The sequence below is a fragment of the Leucopleurus acutus genome (genome assembly GCF_964270905.1).
Source record: "Leucopleurus acutus genome assembly, chromosome: X".
NCBI classification, from domain to species: domain Eukaryota; kingdom Metazoa; phylum Chordata; class Mammalia; order Artiodactyla; family Delphinidae; genus Leucopleurus; species Leucopleurus acutus.
In genome coordinates this window covers 65,681,498-65,702,103 of record NC_139148.1, presented here as the reverse complement: position 1 = coordinate 65,702,103, position 20,606 = coordinate 65,681,498, and the positions used below count along the sequence as shown (strand labels likewise).

Sequence of the window (20,606 nt, the reverse complement as noted above, 5' to 3'; positions counted from 1 at the left end):
CTAACAAAATATGACAGGAAAAAAATCCCAGTTTCAATGGATATTTTTATTATTTATTTAATAGATCACCAACTTCATCTCCCTCCTTACCAACAACTGGAATTTCATTTTGTTTCCATGCTAAGTGGTGAAACTATGACAAAGCTAATCAGAATAAGCTACTTCATAAAGAGAACTAAGCTAACACAGCTCACTTTCTTTTAACAGGCATAATACAAATATATGCACTCTAGAATGGACAACGGTTTAGTCTCTAAGAAATTCAAATGGGATCTTGAAGAATGTAGGCAAAGCCAGGGTGCAGTAAAGGTGAGCTGAGATGCCATACAACTGTTTAAGGGTTCCTGGCGCTACATCTCTTGGCCACTAGCTGAATCTTGACATAGAGGAAGATATTAGCTAATGCCAAGTGGAGATGCAGAAAGCACTAAGTTGACTTAGGGGCTATGCACAGGAACCAAAAGGCAGGAAAGTACTAAACACTGCTGAGAGCCTCCACCCCAGGAAGGACTTTACCTGTTTTTGAGAGAACACACACACACAGAGTCAGCATTACTATAGGATCCACTAAGCCAGATCTGTCCCCTTCTATCCGCCCAATAACATATCAACTCTTCTCTAGGGTATATGGCCTGGAGCTAGGTAACTTTTACATTTTGGGTCCCAGGTCTACTAGAGCATAACCTCTTTGAGAATAAGTCTTCCCATGTAGCCCTCCCCACCTCAAATGGAAGCCAGGAGCTTTATTTGAAACTCCTCCATTTGTACTGCCCAGCTAATGACTGCTAATGACACTATCTACCGTCTCCACTCCATTCTATTCACCTCTCACTGCATAAACCCCATCCTTCCCCCAAATAAGTCAGAAAAACATTAAAGAACCTCACCTTCCAGGAGCTCTAAACTGGCACCACCTCCAGTGCTTACATGGCTGACTTTATCCTCTGTGTTCCATTTGGCACAGCAAGTAGCAGTGTCTCCACCACCTGTTGAATGAAAGCCAAGTAAAAAGGGGAAAGGAGAGAAAAGAAAAAAGATTGGCACCAAAATTATAAGGCAATGTGCTCTCGAGCCCAAAAGGTAGCCGATAACCCCCCAAGTCCATCTCATTTAGAGGTTCCTCCATGAATTATATACCCATTTAGCTCTCAAGATTCACCTGGCACCAAGGAACCTAGGAAAAGTTAACCATTTCCCCTCTACTTTCCTCTGATCAGAATTCTGCCAGCTCACATTGGCAATAGCTTTGTACAGGACCCCTTACCTATGATGGTGATGCAGCCCCTGGAAGTGGCTTTCACCACCTCATCCATGAGGGCTTTGGTTCCTCGGGCAAAAGCTTCCCATTCAAATACACCCACAGGTCCATTCCACACAATCTGCTTAGCCCGAGCAACAGCCTCAGCATACTTCTTGCTGCTCTCAGGACCACAGTCCAAGCCCTAAGGGGCAGAGTTAAAAGAGAGGATGAGCTACCAATAAAAGCTACTTAGAGGAGCAAATACCATACCTCCACCAAGACCAGAACTCAAGGCTGAACACCAGAGTGTCTTCTAGAACCAAAAGATACCCCTCATTCTTTAAAATTATAAACCTGTTCATATCCTTTATGGAAGATCAAGTCTAAGGGAAAACCTCAAAAGTTATTTGATAAAAACATTCTTAGCCACACTATTTTATGATTGTGTGTAACTAGATAAGTGGTTTTCAACTAGGGTCAATTCCATCCCTCCCTAGGGAACATATGGCAATGTCTCAAGACATTTTTGATTGTCATGATTTGGAGATGGTAGGAGGTTGCTTCTGGCATCTAGTGGCCAAATATGCCTTAAACATCCTATAAGGCAACAACAGCCCTCCACAACTAAAACTACCCAAGATGTCAATAGTGCCGAGGTTGAAAAACACTAAACTAGATCAGTGGTTCTCAAATCTTGTTGTGCATCAGAATCACCAGGATGGCTTGTTCGAGCACAAATTTCTGGGCCTTACCCCCAGAGTTTCTGCTTCAGCAGGTCGGGGGGCAGGGGGCAGGAATCTGCATTTTTTAATGAGTTTCAAAATGATGCTGATGCTGCTGTTCTCTTTTTAATTTATTTTTGGCTGCTTTGGTTCTTCGTTGCTGCACGCAGGCTGTCTCTAGTTGCCACCAGTGGGGGCTACTTTTCGTTGTGGTGTGCAGGCTTTTCTCATTGCAGTGGCTTCTCTTGTTGTGGAGCACGGGCTGTAGGCTGGTGGGCTCAGTAGTTGTAGCTCCCAGGCTCTAGAACGCAGGCTCAGTAGTTGTGGTGCACAGGGTTAGTTGCTCCACAGCATGTGGAATCTTCCCGGACCAGGGATCGAACCCATGTCCCCTACACTGGCAGGCGGATTCTTAACCACTGTGCCAGCAGGCAAGTCCGATGCTGCTGTTCTTGAGACTACACTTTGAGAAACACTGAACTAAATAAAACCCACATGCCTATCAAAAGGAAAGTGATGGGACTTCCCTGGTGGTCCAGTGGTAAAGAATCCGCCTTACAATACAGGGGATGCGGGTTCAATCCCCGGTCAGGGAACTAAGATCCACATGCCACGGGGCAACTAAGCCCATGTGCCACAACTACTGAGCTCGCACGCCTCAACTACAGCCTGCGTGCCGCAAACTACAGAGACCACACGCTCTGGAACCCACGTGCCACAACTACAGAACCCACGTGTCACAACTACAGAGCCCACACGCCCTGGAGCCCAAGCACCACAACTAGAGAGAAGCCCACGCGCCGCAACGAAAGATGCCACATGCTGCAACTAAGACCCGATGCAGCCAAAAATAAATTTAAAAAATAAATCTTAAAAGAAAAAAGAAATATGAAAGCTTAAATAATTCTAAAAAAAAAAGAAAGCAATAAGCAAACTAGTATGTCACCATTAACAATTTTGTACAGCTATTAGAATGATAGAATATGGAGAACATTACAATCAGCTAAATAAGTCTTTAATACACACATAAATTTTTCCCTGCTTGCAATAATTATACTTGTACTATCTTAATGTTTTCATATAAGAAAAATTTCTTATACAGGTTTCTAGGCAGCAACATAATCCAGAACAGCCCAAACCATGAAAGTACATAGCATCATCCCCAGCACACAGTCAAGTACTTAATAAACATTAAATAGATGAAGAAAGAAAAAACAGTTTTGCCCCCACATTACTAATGAAAAGTCTTAGCAGCAATCTGATACCACTGCTTTTCCCCATCGATTTTCCCTGAAGGAGAGTCTCACTCAACATTTGTAGCCCTTCTTTTAAAATTCCCATTGGTTGGTTGAATGAATGATACCAAAATGTATTTGTTCACTCATACTACCAACCACCCAAGTGACTCACCATCCAGCCAGCAGGTATGCCAGAGGCCACAGTGGCTTGGCCAGTCTTGGCATTCTCATCAAACTTATCAGCAGTGACAAAGTCAACAGGCAAGGTAATCTTTACGCCATTCTTCTCAGCTTTGGATATCAGGTCTTTGACGATCTTGGATCCCTCTTCGTCAAAGAGAGAAGTGCCAATCTACACAGGAAAGTCAAGATGATGAAGATCAGCTTCTATACTAAGAATGTGATTACCTCACAAAGCAGACAGGAACAAAATACAACACAATACAAAGGAATAATTCAAAGACGAAAGAAAAACAACTTGCAAAATAAATAAAAATGGGAGTTTGTAGGGCTCATGTCAGAAGCTAATTTCCTTTTTAAATTTACATAACTGGCTATTTCTCATGGAGAGCTATTTCACATCCACTTGGCATTGGTTTCCTACCTCCATGTTGTTGAGCACCTTAAGGAAGGTAAAGGCCATTCCACCACCAATAATCATTTCATTGACTTTGTCTAGCATATTACTGATCAGCTGGATCTTGTCTGCAACTTTAGCTCTGGAAGGGAAAGCAAGAATCATCACCCAAAGAACAATGGACTAAGGAACTGATATTACATAAAGCCTGAGTTTTGATATTAAGAGACAGGAACAGAGAAATGTCCCACAGAGTGACAAAAGTATTGGCTAACTTTGCCCTACGTTTCTCCAACCAGAAAAGCCAATCCATTACTAATAAATCCTTTTAAGGTGTAGCTCTTGGCGAAGAAGGGCTTAGAAGACTTACAATCATCTAAAGAAATCACAAGTTCCAAATAGATCTATTTTGCCCCTTCTCTCCCCCCAAAAATCAAAGGGTCAAGATTGCTAATTGTACCTGAGAAAGATTGCTAATTGTGGAATCCCTGAGCTCCCTGACAACTGTCCTAATCCTAGAGCAGGAACCAGATTATATACGAAATGAATATATACTGAGCAAAAATAGATATTCACACTCTTAGGTCCATGCTCAGCTGCTGGAACATTTGCTTTATGGCATTCGTTATTCTATTGGACCATTTGATTCAACACACTGATTGAGCACTTACTCTGTGACAAGGTTCTAGGTCTCTGAGAAACATCACTGGGCAAAAGAGAAGATCCCTACCCCTTTGGAGCTTATATTCTAGTAGAGGGAAATAAGATAATAAACACAGATGTACCTTTCACCTCCGAGAGAAAAAAAATATCTAAACAAAAGAAAAACATTCACTTGAAGCACAACCTTTAAAATCCTTCACATAAGTAATAGCTTGCCTTCCACAGATATTCTTATATATCTAAATCCCACCTAAATGAACCAATCACCTTGGGCCTATCTACCTCTTCATTCAATAAACAAGATGATACCTACTCTGTGAGAGGCCCTATGCTAGGATTTGTGAAATGGAGGTTCAAAACAATAGCGATGTGGGAGAATGGATGGAAAGAGACTATAGATATCTCACTTGTAAAGACTGGTCACCACCAAGGGTAAGAATGGATTAACTGTTTTATACAGAAACAGACACACACAGAAAGAGAGAGAGAGACAGAGAAAGAGGGAGAAACGAGACTCAATGTCTTCTAAAGAATGTGGGATGTTCTACAGATCAAATGCCCTGCTTCTTCAACAAATCAATGGAATGAAAATAATAATGAAGAGGGAACTATTATAGAATAAAATATACCTAACAAGCAAATTCAATGCATGGACTTCATCTGGATCCTTATTCAAACAAACTGACTGTAAAAAGGCATTTCTGAAATGACGGAGAATTTCTGAATACAGACTGGGTATTAGATGATAGTAATAAAATTGTTAAATTTTGTTAGGTATAACACACGGTGGTTATTTAAAAGAAATCTCATCAGTTATGAGATGCATACAGAAGTATGAGAAATGAAATTATATGATGCCTAAGGCTTGCTTTCAAATACTCCTGACAAAAAAAAGGATTAGAGGACAGATGAAACAGGATTGGCAAAAATGCCAATAATTATTAGAGCAGGGTGAGAGGTACCTGGGGGTTTATTATACTATTCTTTCAACTTCTGTAATGTTTGAGCGTTTCCATAATAATGGGGTTTTTTCTGCACCGTGCGGCTTGTGGGTTCTTAGTTCCCCAACCAGGGATTGAACCAGGGCCCTCGGCAGTGAAAGCACTGAGTCCTAACCACTGGACCACCAGGGAATTCCCAACACAACATTTTTTAATAAAATGTAAAATCTTCCCCTAAATTGTTAATGTTCTAAGGAGACTACATTGCAAGAAAGGTGGCAAAAAAAAACCTCCACGTCAACTTCCCCAAAATAGCTATTTTAGGCAGAGTCCAAAACCTAATCATAACCCCTAGGTGGCACTCACTTCCATATTCCAGATCTACGGAAGGTTGGAGAACAAAGCCCAACTCCTAATCTCCAGAGAAGCAAAGATCAGAGTCTGACCTTTATAAACCAGTGCACAAGAGGGGCAATGATTCCAGGACACAGATAACAACCTATACCCACCTTAACTATTTTTAGGACCCTGAAACTGGGCTCATGAACCTGGAGAGCAACTATGCTATCTGAAATTGACACCCAACTCGTGTCAGCATTCATAGGGAAATGCTGAGTGTGTTCATTCCCATGGAAAAAAAAAAGCCCCGCTCATAAGAGGGTCAGGAGCATCTAGCCATAAAGAGGCTGCCATCTAGATAGCCATGCCAAGTGACAAGATCTTATCCAAGCAGTCCCAGGTCTCTGTCACCTAAAATGTATCCTCCTAGCCTCTTGAGTTGCACTTCTGAAATTTGTATTTTTAACTAAGCCAGCAGAATATCACTATTCACAAGGTACCTTTCCCCACAGGAGAAAATATAAAAAGGTATGTGAGCTGGAGAAATGAGTTCCAAATGATATATTAAACACATATGAGGAGGTTTTCATATCTGAGAGGCTGAAATGCTTCAAAAATCGTTAGATAAGCGATGGTGGATCTTTCCGATTCTTCCCTCCAGAGCCATTTTCTATCCTTTCCAGCCCTGTTCTCTGTCCCAGGAGGCTGACCTGAGTGGACTGCATCAAGGAGTTCCCTTGCCCTCTGACGTCCAGCTAGGTTGCAGCCCATTGTGGGTAGGAGGGGGTACATCAGCAGGACATTAAAAGGAGATCAGAGTATCTATTTCCCTGGCTCCTTTCCTGCTAGATGACTATCCCTACATCCCTTGACCAAAGGCTATGGTTTCTATCAGAGAGACCTCTCCACGCAACCACTGTCTCTGGATTTTGGTAACCATCCCTTTCCTTTTTCCCTTCAGGCCTAGGGATGGTGATGACTGTTGCCCCAGATTACTGTACTGTCCCTTCTGGGTTTCCCTAAACCCTACCCACACCTTTTTAGATAGTCCCTTTATTAAATTCTCCTCAGTCACCCAGTTTGATTGTGCTATCTGACAATAAACCACCCAAGTTATGGCCTACTACCAGGCAAAAACACTACTTAAAGCATGATCTTGAAGAGTTCTCCATACCCGCCCAGGATGGCCAGGAAGGGTCGCTCTGGGCTCTCCAAGGCCTTGGCAAAGTAGTTCAGCTCCTTCTTCATCAAAAATCCTCCAGCCTTCTCTGGCAGATTTACTCCCACCATGGAGCTAGAAATGAACGAGACATTCAAATGTTAGGTCAATCCCTAGCAATTCTCCCAATTCTAGAGGCCATCTCCTTATCACTGAAAATACTTTCACTTTTGAGATGCCAGGCCACCACGGTTTTCATGCCCAAACTGCAACAAAACACTTAGGTACAAGGTAAGATTTTTGACTAATAATGCAGGGTCAAGGGGAACAAGTGAAAAGCAATGACCTAAGGTAGAATTTAAGATACCCAATTAATAGTCTTCAGGCCAAGGGTTTAACCACAATAAATAATCAGCCAGGTGATGACAACAGGAAAGGATTCCTCAGTTTGCTTCCTACTGACAGCCTAAGATTCCACTCCCACAGCATTCACAAAGGGAGAGCTCTCCACGAAATATCCCAAAGTGAGACAGAGGAACATCTTCCTGAAGCTCAACAAAAAGCTCCACAATTCTCAACATTTGCTTTTATTTCCTCTTTAGATCGGAGATACTCAACAAGAACCTCAGTGTAATTTGTAGCTCCAATTAGAGATAGAAGCCAAAAAGATCATAATATAATACAGAAATATCCAAAAGCAAGCCAGAGCTTGGGCTGCTCAAGTAAACAGAGAAATAATGCTCCCAGTTTGACAATGAGCAAAAAACTTTTAGTACCTGTGGGCTCGGTGAGCAGTGCCAAAAGCATCATTGACATAGACATCCCCTAGCTTAGAAAGCGAAGCTCGAAAGGCTTCTATTTTGGCTGGCTCAGCTTTAACCTGCAGAGAAAAACAAACAAAAAAAAGGAAAAACAACAACACAGGAAATGTTGATGGCTCCAAAGACAACTGTAAAAGCATTTCATGCCAAGAGTCCTCTTCAACACCTCTAAAGACCCTGAGTTGGTAGGATAGCAGTTTTTAAAACTAGCAACAGGATCTGTTCTTTCTTCCTAATATTCCAGGTTTTTGGGTCATTTCTGCATGTTTCTGCTCTCCTCCACCTTCCCTCAAATTGCAAGCCTAAGATTCCTGAACCACAGCTTGACCCCTAATCACATCCCACTGGCCTCTTTCCAGCTCCTAGGACAAGACTCAAATTATCCTTCTCTCTCCTTATCTTGACTCATTTCCTCATTCTAACATATTCTCCTTGTAAAATTTAGGATTATACTTGAGTCAAGCTGCTGGCTACCAAGACCCTTCCGCAAAGGGAAAAAGGCCCTCATACATATTCCTCATCAAAGCAACAAGGGCAGGCTGGAACAGAGAAGGCAGATGGAAACATGACAACAGAAAAGGACCTCAGAAACATTTTATATAATAGCAAAAGGAGGTAATTCATATAGCTTTCCCTGGAAGTTAGGCATCTGATAAAACAATACACTTCTACAAAAAAGAAAGAGGAACAAAAACTAGAAGTAAAACATAGGGCTTTGAATGTCGGCTCACTATCCAGGGATAATACCCACCATGCTCCCATAGGGGAAAGAAAGCAGGGCAGCAGGATGAACAGAGTCTCCAGTAGGAAATAAAGTGAAGATGCACAGGAAGCCAGATAAGAGGGACATGGCAGGGAAGAGCACAAAACAGATGTTTGTTTCAGTCACTGTCCACTCCCATTCTCCCATTCTCCCATGTACTGAGGAGAAGGAGGCTGCCACAGATAACAGGTGCTTTCCTCTAATGAACCAAAGAATGCAGGGGCACTAATGCTAAAACTGAAGACTGTAGAGCCCCCATAATCTCTTTACAATGGAATATAATCTGCCACTGGTGACTGCAAGATGATGTGTGTAGTAATGAAAACACTGCCCAAATGGCAGGAGACCTGGGTTCTAGGACCAGGTCTGACGCTAATTTACTGTGTAACCTTTGTCAAGTTGTTCTCTGCCCCTGAAATCTTCCCATCTATTAAAAAGGGAAGATAGTATGACTGATTCACTTTGTTATAAAGCAGAAACTAACACACCATTGTAAAGCAATTATACCCCAATAAAGATGTTAAAAAAAAAAAAAAAGGGAAGATAACCCCTCTATTTAAGAAGAATTGTTTGAGGAAAAATGAGACAAACTGAAAGCTCTTCATGGAAAAGGTACTATAGAAATTAATAGTAATAAGAACACATTTCTCATTTTTGATCTGCCAATAACTAGAAGGAAGAGAATGCTCCTAAAAAACCAATGCAGGCACACTGGATAAAGGAAAAATTTCATGCCCTCGCTTTGTTTTTATCCACTTTGAACTTATGGCTGGCTCCTGAAATTTCAAGCATGAAAAGCCACTGGACACTAAATGTAAAGTAAACTAACTAAAAAAGACATAGACTAGCATAGTTGGTTCATCACTTCCTGAATAAAAGGTTTTGCCTCAATTTGCCAGTTGCCTCCTGCCATTTCTAAGCCCAAGCGTATAGCTGGTTGAGTTTCAGTCTAAAAGGGCACCAAATTTTAGGTCAGCATTTGACTCATACTACTCTAGCAAGACCATGCCAAAGGCAAGATAAGGCAAGACCAGAACCTGCAGTGCTAAGAAAAGAAAGCAGGCACTGCTTGAAAGCAGGCACTGCAATGACCTTAAGAAATGTCAGAAGTACAACAGGAGCTTGAGACGCTAGCCTCAGAGCATCTTGTTCCACAAGATACTAAAGACCTTAAGAGTGGAAAGTACTTAAAGAGTGCTTTCAGCTTCCCTTCTACCAATAGGCAAATTCTAAATCATCCTCAAAGAGCCAGCTTTATCATTTAATATTTGAATTCTGGTTGTCGTTCACAGTAATCTATTTTGTGGGTTATCTGTGGTTGCCTTTTTAAAAAATTTTCGGTTTTTTCCCTATGGTTGCTTTTGCACAACAATGTCAGAGCTGAATAGTTCCAACAGAGACCATATAAGGTTGTGGCTGACCGTATGGTCCACAAAGCCTAAAATATTTATTGTCTGGCCCTTTACAGAAAGTTTGCTGATCTAATGGACTGAGCTCTATATAAGGCCCAGCAACAGTACCACTACCTCTAACTTTAATCAAATGACTGCCTTTCTGAGACCTAGGTTTTTTTTGAAAATATGATGATATCTGTACTTCCTTAAGAAGAAATTCAAAGAAAGATGCTTTACACTTCTTAAGAAAAATGTCTTAAACCCAAGGCAGTATCATCATGACCATCATTTACCCAACTACAATCAAATGTCCCAAATAGTCCCTTTCCACTTGACTTAGGAAAGTACTTTTTCTGCTCACATGATTCTTTTATAAGAAAATCCCAATGATATCAAATTTAATTTAGTGTGTTAAAAGTATCAAGCTCAAGCTTTAAGTTAATTCCCCTTCCAAATAAAAATACAGATTGTCCTTCTATAACACACCAGGGCCTGTTGCTTAGAAAAACAGTTCCAGCCTTGACAAACAAAAAATCTAAAACTGGCTCTCCTGGAGGAACACCTGGTGTATCATGGATACTCACCACCACGCCCCCAGCCAACAACCACCTGTGAATGTCTGCTCTCAGCACTTGGCAATCACAGCCTCCCCCTTTGATAGGATATTATCACGTACTATTAGAAAAAACAATCTTCATGTATCACAGGCCAGGTGTGTAACAAAGGGACAATTAGAAGCAGCATGTTCACCAAATCCTCATACACCCAAATGGTGTTCACGTATTTTTCCAATGTATTTCAAAACCACTTGAGCATGATGAGGAGGGCTTCTGGGATGCTGACAATATCCTATTCTCTGACCTAGGTGGTGATTACACAGGTGTGCTTACTTTGTGATAATTCATCAAGCTGTGCATTTGTGCATTTTTAATCGTATGCTGTACTTCAACAAAAAGCTGTCAAAATAAACATAAGCTTCCTCTACTCTTCAATCACAGTCTCTTATACACTCAGCCCTCCTCACCCTCACTAATGTCAAAATCACAGGTCCTACCTTGTTCCCAGAAGCATCTTTTCCCTTCCCTTCTTCCTCCACATGAAAGCGAAGGTTCTCCAGCAAGATGACAGACCCAGCAGCTGGGTCAGCACAAGCTTTCTCCACTTCTGGGCCCACGCAGTCCTTCAAGAACAAAACATCCCTGGGGAGAGCACAACATGGAAAACACTTGAGCAGTCAGAAAGTTAAGAACCAATAACAACATGCTTGACAACATCTGTCACAGAGTCCACCAGCACCAGAGCCTGAAACGTACTTGCCCAGCAGAGATTTGAGTTCTACAGCAACTGGCTGCAAGGAGTACTTGTCAGGCATGGGGACACCATCAGGCCGGCCCAGGTGGCTCATAAGAACAACTGACTTGGCTCCATTGTCCAAGCAGAATTTGATGCTTGGAACGGCAGCCTTGATCCTGCAACCAAAAAGAGACAACAGGTAGAGTAAGGTTACTCCTAAGAATTAGTGGTAACTATTCTATTCATGGCCTCATAAAACATAAAGCCCCCTTTCTTCTCCAAATTCCTTCAAATCTACTGTCAACAACTCAGCGATGGTCCTCAGGTCCATGTGCAGAGGAATAAGTTAATTAGGATGTCAACGCTCCCCCTAGGATTATACAATCTCATCATGTTTTGCCCCTTGTGCAGAAAAGAGTTAATATAGCAGGACTGAAGCTGTTATCTTCAGAAGGACCTGCTTGCAAGGTTGGCCCTTGGCTGGTATCTGGGAACTTGGCTTTTGAAGTGGTCCCTCAGTTCTCTGACAAGGGCTGCTCACAGTTCCTAGACTGTCCGTACAAACAAGGTGATTTACGCTCAACACTTGCTTCCCTCTAGGAGGAATTCTGGTAGTTGCTGGGCAGAGGGTGCCTATGTGATCAGCTGCCAGTAAAAATCTTGGGAGCTGAGTCTCTAAAGGGCTTCTCTGGACAGAAACATTGCACACAATTATTGCATTTTTCACTGCTGGAGAAAGGAGCACGCTTGGTGTGTCCCATCATAAGAGGGAGAAAGCATGGAAGCCCATGCATGGATTTCTCCAAATTCTGCCTGTGTCTTTTCCCCTTGCTGATACTGTCATGCATCCTTTCACTGTAATAAACTTTAGCAGTGAGAACTATATGCTGAGTCCTGTGAGTCCTTCCAGTGAATCACCAAATATGTGGGTGGTCTTAGGGACCCCTGAAACATCCTAAGTGTTTGACTGTGGAAGAAATATAAAATTCCCAAATCTTGAAACCATTACAAGAAATTTGGGGAAAACTGAAAAACATGTAACTTTTCTGTACCCGTTACAGATCCTAAGTCACTTTTTTATGTAGGTAAAAATAAATACATTATATAGAATGTGGTTTACATAATGCATTGCATTTACTAAATTATAGTTTAACCTAACATTTATTAAACCTCCTTTAAACACTTCAAATTTTTGTTACAAACTCAATACTAACTTTCCATTCTTGGCAGTCTTTAAGAAATTAAAATCGATAACAAAGAAAATCATTTATTTATTCAAAAAATATTTATTGGATGCTTCTTTTGTGGCAGCTACTATATCAGATTCTGAGAATACAATAGTAAATAAAATAGTCTCTGCTCTCATAGAAGTGGTAAGAACTATGGAGAAAATAAAGCAAGGTAGGGAGACAAGAATGACTGGAGAATAGTGGTGAAGAGGATTTTAGAGAGGGTGGCCAGGGAAAGTCTCTCTGATAAGGTGACATTTCAGCAGAGAATGGAATAATAAAAAGCCAAGTTATGTTTCTAAAATATCTTATGCTACTTGGCAGATATAAAAACTCATTTATACCAAATAAAGAAGAAACCTTCATCAGGTACAACGTTTGCCCAATGAAATCCAATTAATCTTCAGGGCTATCCATTATTGGCCAAGTCCTATTATTTCTAATGCTTCATTTTGTTAATCAACTCCATGGAGTTCTGAAAATGAAAAGATCTACTCAGACCTGTTTCTCTGTTTTTTACTTATAAAATACCTTGATAGGCATATTTCCAATCTTTTATGTGTGCTACAGAAAATAATGAAAGTCAAGAAGGGTCAGAGGTGCCTTGTACAAAGACCTTCCACTATGGTGCAGCAGGGATGTGCTTGGCAAAATGCCAAGCTCTATTCTGGGGCCAATATCTGAAAGAGTTCTGGGTCTATACCTGCACTGTACAATATGGTAGCCATCAGCCACAGGTGTCTCCTGAATACTAGAAATGTGGCTAGTCCAGATTGGTATGTGCTGGATCTCAAATAATACCAAAAAAGTTAAATGTTCCTTTGATTAATTTTTAATTGATTACATACTGAAATGATTATTTGGGGCTTACTGGATTAAATAAAATGTATTATTACGTTCACCTGTTTCTTTTTACTTTTTTAATGTGGCCACTAGAAAATCTTAAATTACATGTGGCTCATATTATATTTTTATTAGACACTGCTGGTCTATACCATTGGAACGTACCTTTCCAGCTCAAACCTTTCATTTAAAATTTAAAATAAAACCTTCTTTTACAATCTAGTCAAAAGCAAGAGCAGTACTATCACTTAAAATTTCTGCTTCTGAATCTAGCAGCCAAGACATTTGGAGCAGCCTAAACTGAAAATATTACTTCTGTAGTCTTTTCCCTTAAATCAAAATTCTCAAAAACTGATTTTATCAGGGCCAGCTAGAATAGAGGCTGGTAAAACTACATGCACAGTTCTTCATTTTGCAAGGGAAGCCAAGTAACCGTAAACCTTTATATTCTTTAAAAATGCATAACACCAAATTCTTCAAATTTAAAAAAAATGGGAGGAGAAAAAAATCGCTTTCTTAAAATGATTTTTTTCAAGTTCTAAATTCTCATAAGAAGGCAAACCAGATGGTGGGTTGTTGAAAGCCAAGATCACATGGCTTAAGTTATCATAGTTCTATAATAAGGAAGTAAAACCATTTCATCCCATATACTCAGACCCAGGTACATCGTAAACCTAGCTCAAGGATTAGCAGGGACATTACCTCTGGTTGTTTGTTATCTGGTTGTTCTTCATAGGAACATTGAAGTCCACTCTGAAAAAGAAACAAAGTGTTGGGTTCAGAGCCATGATCAATTTTCCATTCCCCCAAAGATTAGGAGAGGGACTTTTAGTGAACCAGTTAAATAAGTTGAAGTTCAAAAGTCACCTTAAAAATAATCAGCAGTATCAGAAGATGGTGATTAGCCATGGGGACGAGGGTAGGAGTAGTGACTGGGATAGGACACCAGAGGGAGCTTCAGGGGTTCTGGTAATGTTCTCTTTCTTGACCTGGGTGACAAATGTGCTCCTTTAGTGATCGCTCTTTGAAGCTTATGATTTGTGCCCTTTTAGGTACGTAACTCATACTTTTTAAAAGAGAAATTTTAAAAAATAAAAAACAACTTAAATCACAGGAACTAGCCCTGAAGACCAGGGAAGCTAAAGCCAGTACCATCTAAAAAGATTTCTATGTGGGCCCAGCATGATAGTATCTAATAACAGTGGCAGCTGGAGGAGTGAAGGGTTATAGGGAACACGTCTGGATTTTGATTCCTTTGATAGTATTTCTGGGTTCTAAGGAAGCAAACATTATTCAAAAGAAAAAAATTAATTGGAACAATAAAACATGTCAAGAGAATATCATTCTTTTGGGAGAAAGGCTGGGACCTCGGGACCAGAAAGAAACCCGAAAGAAACCCAGTATTCAAGACCAAGTTCAAACAGTATCCTTCAAGCAAAACACAGACAATAACAAAAAGATAGCCTCTTTCTAAAAGCCTGAGAGGACACTTTGCTGTACACCTGAAACTAACACAACATTGTAAATCAACTATACTTCAATAAATTTTTTTTTTAGTTAAAGAAAATAAAAGCCTTAGAGGAGAGGATGGAACATGTGACCCTGCCCACCTGACAAACTGGCAATTAGAAAAGAAGTGATCCAGATAGCACAAGCAGGAAATTCCCTGGCGATCCAGTGGTTAGGATCCACTGGTTAGGACTGCTGGGGGCCAGGTTCAATCCCTGGTCGGGATCCCACAAGCCACATGGCACAGCACACGGCCGGGGGTGGGGGGTGGGGGGGGAGTTGGGGGTATGGGTAGCAATTTACTGCAGTCTTCTTTCTTACCCAACAGATTGCTGCTTTACCATTTTTAGGAACTGATCATTCCTTCCCCCTTCTTGCGAACTCCTTAGAACCTCGGGCTACTTCAATCTGACTGAAAACAACGATGTGTGATAGCTATCTGTAAGGTCTAAGTTTTGCCTGCCAAGATCCTTTTTAAGTGATTTTTTTCTCATCTCTAGAATGGGGATGATACTACTATCTACTTCACAGTTATTGTGAGAATTAAATGTGTTACCGATTTGGAAAGTGCTTTGGAGAGTAACTGATACACAGTAAGTGCCATAAAAGTGGTAGCTATTGGGCTTCCCTGGTGGCGCAGTGGTTGAGAGTCTGCCTGCCGATAAGGGGGACATGGGTTCGTGCCCCAGTCCGGGAGGATCCCACATGCCGCGGAGCGGCTGGGCCCGTGAGCCATGGCCGCTGAGCCTGCGCGTCCGGAGCCTGTGCTCTGCAACGGGAGAGGCCACAGCAGTGAGAGGCCCGCGTACCGCAAAAAAAAAAAAAAAAAAAAAAAAAAGTGGTAGCTATTATTATACATGCTAAGGCTTCTCCAAAACGTGATTCTGTGATCTAAAAGGCAGATCAACCGTTACTAAAAACAGCTAGCAACACGCACTAAGGGACTACTGTGAAGGTATGACCTAGTCAAAAAGACTGCTGCCATGTTTGACCACAAAGCTCCATCACTAGGCCTTCCTCTCTAAGGCTGAGGCTTGGCAGACAATTACAAAATCCTAGATCTACTAAGAAGACCACCAATTTCCTATGTCCCCTAGGTCTGTAGTCTAGTTCACTGAAGAACAGCTTTTCCAAAGGTGAGTTGAAGGACTAATTCTATATTCAAACATTTTAATTAAAATCTTAAAAAAAATAAAGGCAGTATGCCTCTAAAGAAAGAAATACAGTCTACTTAATTTCAGGCTACTCGATTCTGATTCTAAGCATCTTCTTTAAATATCCTGAACGAGGCCCCTGCCAGCCTTAAAGTGCATTCCAAAGAGGACAGAGTATCCCATTACCAAGAGTCATTTTCTCCCACCCCCTGCAGCCTCCCAGAAGGCCCACATTCAAAAGGGCTATGGGACTTCCCTGGTGGTCCAGTGGCTAAGACTCCGCACTCCCAATGCAGGGGGCTAGGGTTCATCCCTGGTCAGGGAACTAGATCCCACATGCCACAACTAAGAGTTCGCATGCCGCAACTAAGACCCGGCACAGCCAAATAAATACATAAACAAAAGGACTAATGGCAAGGGGCTGAGCATAAGCCACCTTTGCAGTGCTGCTCCCTACCCCCAAGCCCTGACAGAGAAGCTCTTTGGAAACATTCAAGAATCTCTCTCATCTATCCACGCTGCCATGGCATAGCTTACTGATGAGAATTGGACTTGTACTCTCTTCTCATTGTTTGTGGAATATCTTCCCTCATCATCTCCTAGACTCTCAACAACAGGTCTGCTTTTAGCTTCTCCTGTCTAAGGACTCCACCACTGAAACTGCTCTGACCTACACATTCCACTTGTTCTGTGTAAAATCTGCACCCCTTCCTTTTCCACTTCCCTTAAACAATCCCGAGCTTAGCCTCAGGCACAAAGTCAGATATCACTACACACCAATCATAATGGCTGAAATTTAAAAAATGACATCAAACGCTAGTGAGGATGCAGAGCCATTGAGCACTCATATACTGCTGGTAGGAATGTAAAATGATGCGGCTGCTTTGGAAAACAGTCTGGGAATTCCTCAAAAGGCTAAGCATATGACCCAGCAATTCCACTCCTAGATGTTTACCCAAAAGAAATGACAGCATATGTCCATACCAAGACTAGTGCACAAACGTTCAATATTCACAGAAGCTTTATTTGAAATAACCCCAAACTGGAAACAACCCAGATGTCCTTCAAACTGTGGACCATCCATACCACAGACTACTACTCAGCGATACAAGGAATGAACTATTGATACATGCAACAACACGGATAAATCTCGAGGGCATTATGCTGGGTGAAAAAATGCCATCCCAAAGGGTTATATACTGTGTGATTCCACTTATATAACATTTTTGAAATAACAAAATTTTACAAATGGAGGAGAGATTAGTAGTTACCAGGGGTTTAGGAATGGAAGGAGAGGGGCCACGACTCTAAAGGAGTAGCATGAGGGAGATCTTGGCAGTGCTCAAACAAAACTAGTTTTGTATCTTGATTGTGGTGGGAGTTACACAAATCTACACATGTGATAAAACAGCAAAGAATTATATACTTTATTCCAATATCAACTTCCTTCCTACTCTTGATATTGTACTATAATTATGTAAGATGTATCCAATGAGGGAAACTGGGTGAACACAGGACCTCTCTATACTATCTTTGCAACCTCCTGTGAATGTACATAATTATTTCAAAATGAATCTTAAAAATATTAATTTAGTTGTAATAAAGATATCAAGACTCTATCACCTGAAATCGCAGGAGTCCAGGCCCAGTTCCATTAAAAGCTCTCAGAGGAACCATTCCCACCCTCGCTTTACTGCCCCTGACTGGAAAATTGGGGTATTACGGCTCCCTTAGAGACTTTTTTTCCTCCCTTGCTCTCAGTTTTTCCTCCGTTTCTTCTTCCACTACACCAAGGCTGTTGCTTAACAAGTTACAACAGGTTAGGGAAAAAACAGTGAGGTTTAAAAAAATAGGGGGAGGGAGAGAGGTGGGGCAGAGCAAGCAAAAGGGAAGCACTTCACAAGTCGGCAAAGGAGTAAGACTGGCAACCTATGAGAAGAAAAAAGGAAATGACATTGCAAAATTAAACAGGAAATTTACTCAAAGGGCTATAAAGTCAAATGGAGTCCTAAAAAACTGAGGTAGAACCTGGTAATTAGCCAGAGATTTCTGGCTATCTGAAGTTCCCTCAACAAATCAGTCAATTTCCCTTGGCATTCAAAGCAGGGGCCCGAAGACTCTACAAACATCACAGCTCCCTTTTGCAAGATAAAGAGAGGAGGCAAGTGAAGCAGCCACTACTCCGGAGGCCCCACTTCCGGAGCACTGCCAGCAAGCACCACATAAAGGCAATTGAGACAAAAAGAAATTTGAGCTGATGAGGCATGGCTGCCTCTGTTCTAGAGCTACATTAATAATCTGAGAAAAAAGCAACTTCCTGTTCTCAGGCCAAATAAGTTCTATCCAGATTACAGGGAAAAATTATTGACTGCAACCTTCAGCGGACAAAGGTCTATTTTAACCTGTCCCTATTCACTATGTCCAAGAATTTAGAGAATCTGGTTGGTAACCAAGGAGACCCAAATTCTAGTCCTGGTTCTACCACGAACTTGCTAGTTCAGTGACCTTGGACAGGTCATTTTCCATCAGCAAAACAGGACTAGTCCATCATTTCAAGGCTCAGGGTTAATCTGTGTTAAATGAAACTTTGAGCCCTTGGGCAGAAACATATTTCATATTAGGTCCATAGGGAGAAAAGATAAGCACCTCCTCTAGTCTCACTCCCAGCCAGCCCAGATAATTTCTCAAGCCAGTTTCCCTGGGAAGAGAGGAGATAAAGCCCAAGACTGCAATTGTAGGAAGGTAGCCAAGATGATGCCCCACCTCTTGTCTTTCAGCTGGTGCCTGCATCTGGAAAGGTCAGCCTTGAGCACAGTGGAGATGGGAGGAAATCACTAAAATCTAAGATCTAGTTGCATGCCAATGTCCACTTGTCCTGTTTTTCATAGGGTCTATCCCCCTTCCTTAAGAGCATCTGAGGGGTAGATAGGGCCCTTATCTAATACTAGGATGGCTATGATTCCTACTTTGTCCAGATCGCAAAGGACTAGGTGATTTAGCAAAAGGGGGACACCAGGTGTTCTTCATGGCCATAAGCCATTGAGTTCTTCTAATTATTTCCATAGCAGGGCAGAGAAGGCCAATTGCAAACTAATAGTGGCCATAATGAAATAAGAGGGAAGGGGAGAGCTACATGAACTTTTAGGGTGTCCATACAGTTCACTAATTCACAGTGCCTACCTTCGTTTAAGCCTTAGGTAAAGGGAGATCCCCTACTGCTTTCTGCATCCATTAATATCCAAAAGTTGCCCTCTCTTGAACCAGCCCAAATTGGGAAAGGGGCTGGATCACATCATGCACATGCCTGCCCATCAATCAACCACTTCCCTAAAAGGACAAGACTACACAACGCTATCAGTTCAAGCCCTTATGGCCTTATGGCCTTATGGCCCCCACAAAAGCGCCACCCTTGGATCCTGTCAAGGTCAAGTCCATCAGTTACATACCTAACTGAATTCCTGCACTTAGCTCCTGGCATACACGAATGTACATATTACGAAAAGGATAAATGTAAAAGCTCCACACATTATACTAGTTAACTCTGGCAAACAAGGGAAAAGCCATGTTGGTAAGTGACCAGGAATCCACATGTTTGGAGTAAAAGACCCCAAAGCGCATGGGGAGCCTTCCCCACTTCTAATATCCTGCTTCTCTAGCCACCTGTGGGGGTGAGGTTAGAGAACAGCAAGAATGAGCAGCCACACCCTGCTCTAGCATTACCCAGTATGTGGCATAAACCTGGTGCAAAACCCATGGCCTGTAGTCCAAAGACACGTAGAGCGGCAGCGGCCTGTTACATAAGCCCTGCAGGGCCTCCTTCGGTGCGCCCACCCCACCTCTCCCTCCCATCCCCAACGCTTTAGTGGGTTCTACTCCTGAACAATGAAATCAACATTCTCTGGGAAAGATGTCCTTTTGTGCAGGGCCGTTTCTGATTTGTCTGGGACGGTCTACGGTGGTGGGGGAAGGGAAACTAACCAAATGGCCTTTCAAGGTCCCTTCCCTGGGGGTCTAGGGATCTGCAGGCTAAGCATCACATCGCACCTCGCCAACTGGGAACTGGAGGGGATAGAACTGCCTTTCAGAAATAAGAGAAGAGAGCAAAATGGATCCCTGCAATCTGAGCCCTTCCTGGGTGGATCCAACCCTGCAAAGGGCAACTTCGGCTCACTTTTTGGGTTAGGGAAAATGAGGTTAGAAACCGTTAAATCAGGGCAAAGCTTCAGCCACAGTGGTGGGCAGCCCAGTCCTGCAGGGCTAGGACCCATGGGGCCGAGACGAGAACTAAAGTTCACTTTGGGCAAGAGGGAAAGCAAGTCGGCCCCGGCCGAAGAGGCTGCGGCAGAGTCCCGAGGATTACCTCATGATGACCCGCTTCCCCTTCACGTCCATCTTGTCCAGAGTCAGCTTGTTAGAGAGCGACATCTTGGCAATTCAGCGGCAGCGAGAGGCCGGGGGAAGAGACTGTTAAACGACAGCGGCGAGACTGCAGCCGACTCGCGCTCGGAACGCGTGCAAAATGCCGAGCGCCTAGCGGGCTCGATCGCCCCGCCTACAACCTCTCCCCGCCCCTTTCCGGCCGCCGCACCCTGCTCGCCGGCCACTCGGGCAGCTATAGGACGCGGCCCGAAGGCGCCTGCGCGCTGCTATTGCTCCAAGGCGCTGTCAGTCTGTGAGGGCGCTGGTGGGACGTGCTGCTGCCATCTGTCACGTCCGGCACG

The 20,606-nt window shown here is 42.5% G+C and overlaps 1 protein-coding gene across 1 annotated transcript; it reads right to left on the bottom strand.

Annotated features, from left to right (window-relative positions):
* Positions 1 to 27: 27 nt before the first annotated feature.
* On the bottom strand, positions 28 to 20,393 carry PGK1 (phosphoglycerate kinase 1). Its single transcript, XM_082864105.1, has 11 exons — positions 20,246 to 20,393; positions 13,925 to 13,975; positions 11,171 to 11,326; positions 10,912 to 11,056; positions 7,656 to 7,759; positions 6,895 to 7,014; positions 3,805 to 3,919; positions 3,373 to 3,552; positions 1,265 to 1,442; positions 888 to 986; positions 28 to 516 (listed from the first exon to the last, which is right to left on the bottom strand). Exons 1-11 carry the CDS (start codon positions 20,308 to 20,310, stop codon positions 476 to 478), a joined length of 1,254 nt encoding a protein of 417 aa, XP_082720231.1. The 5' UTR covers positions 20,311 to 20,393; the 3' UTR covers positions 28 to 475.
* Positions 20,394 to 20,606: the final 213 nt, after the last annotated feature.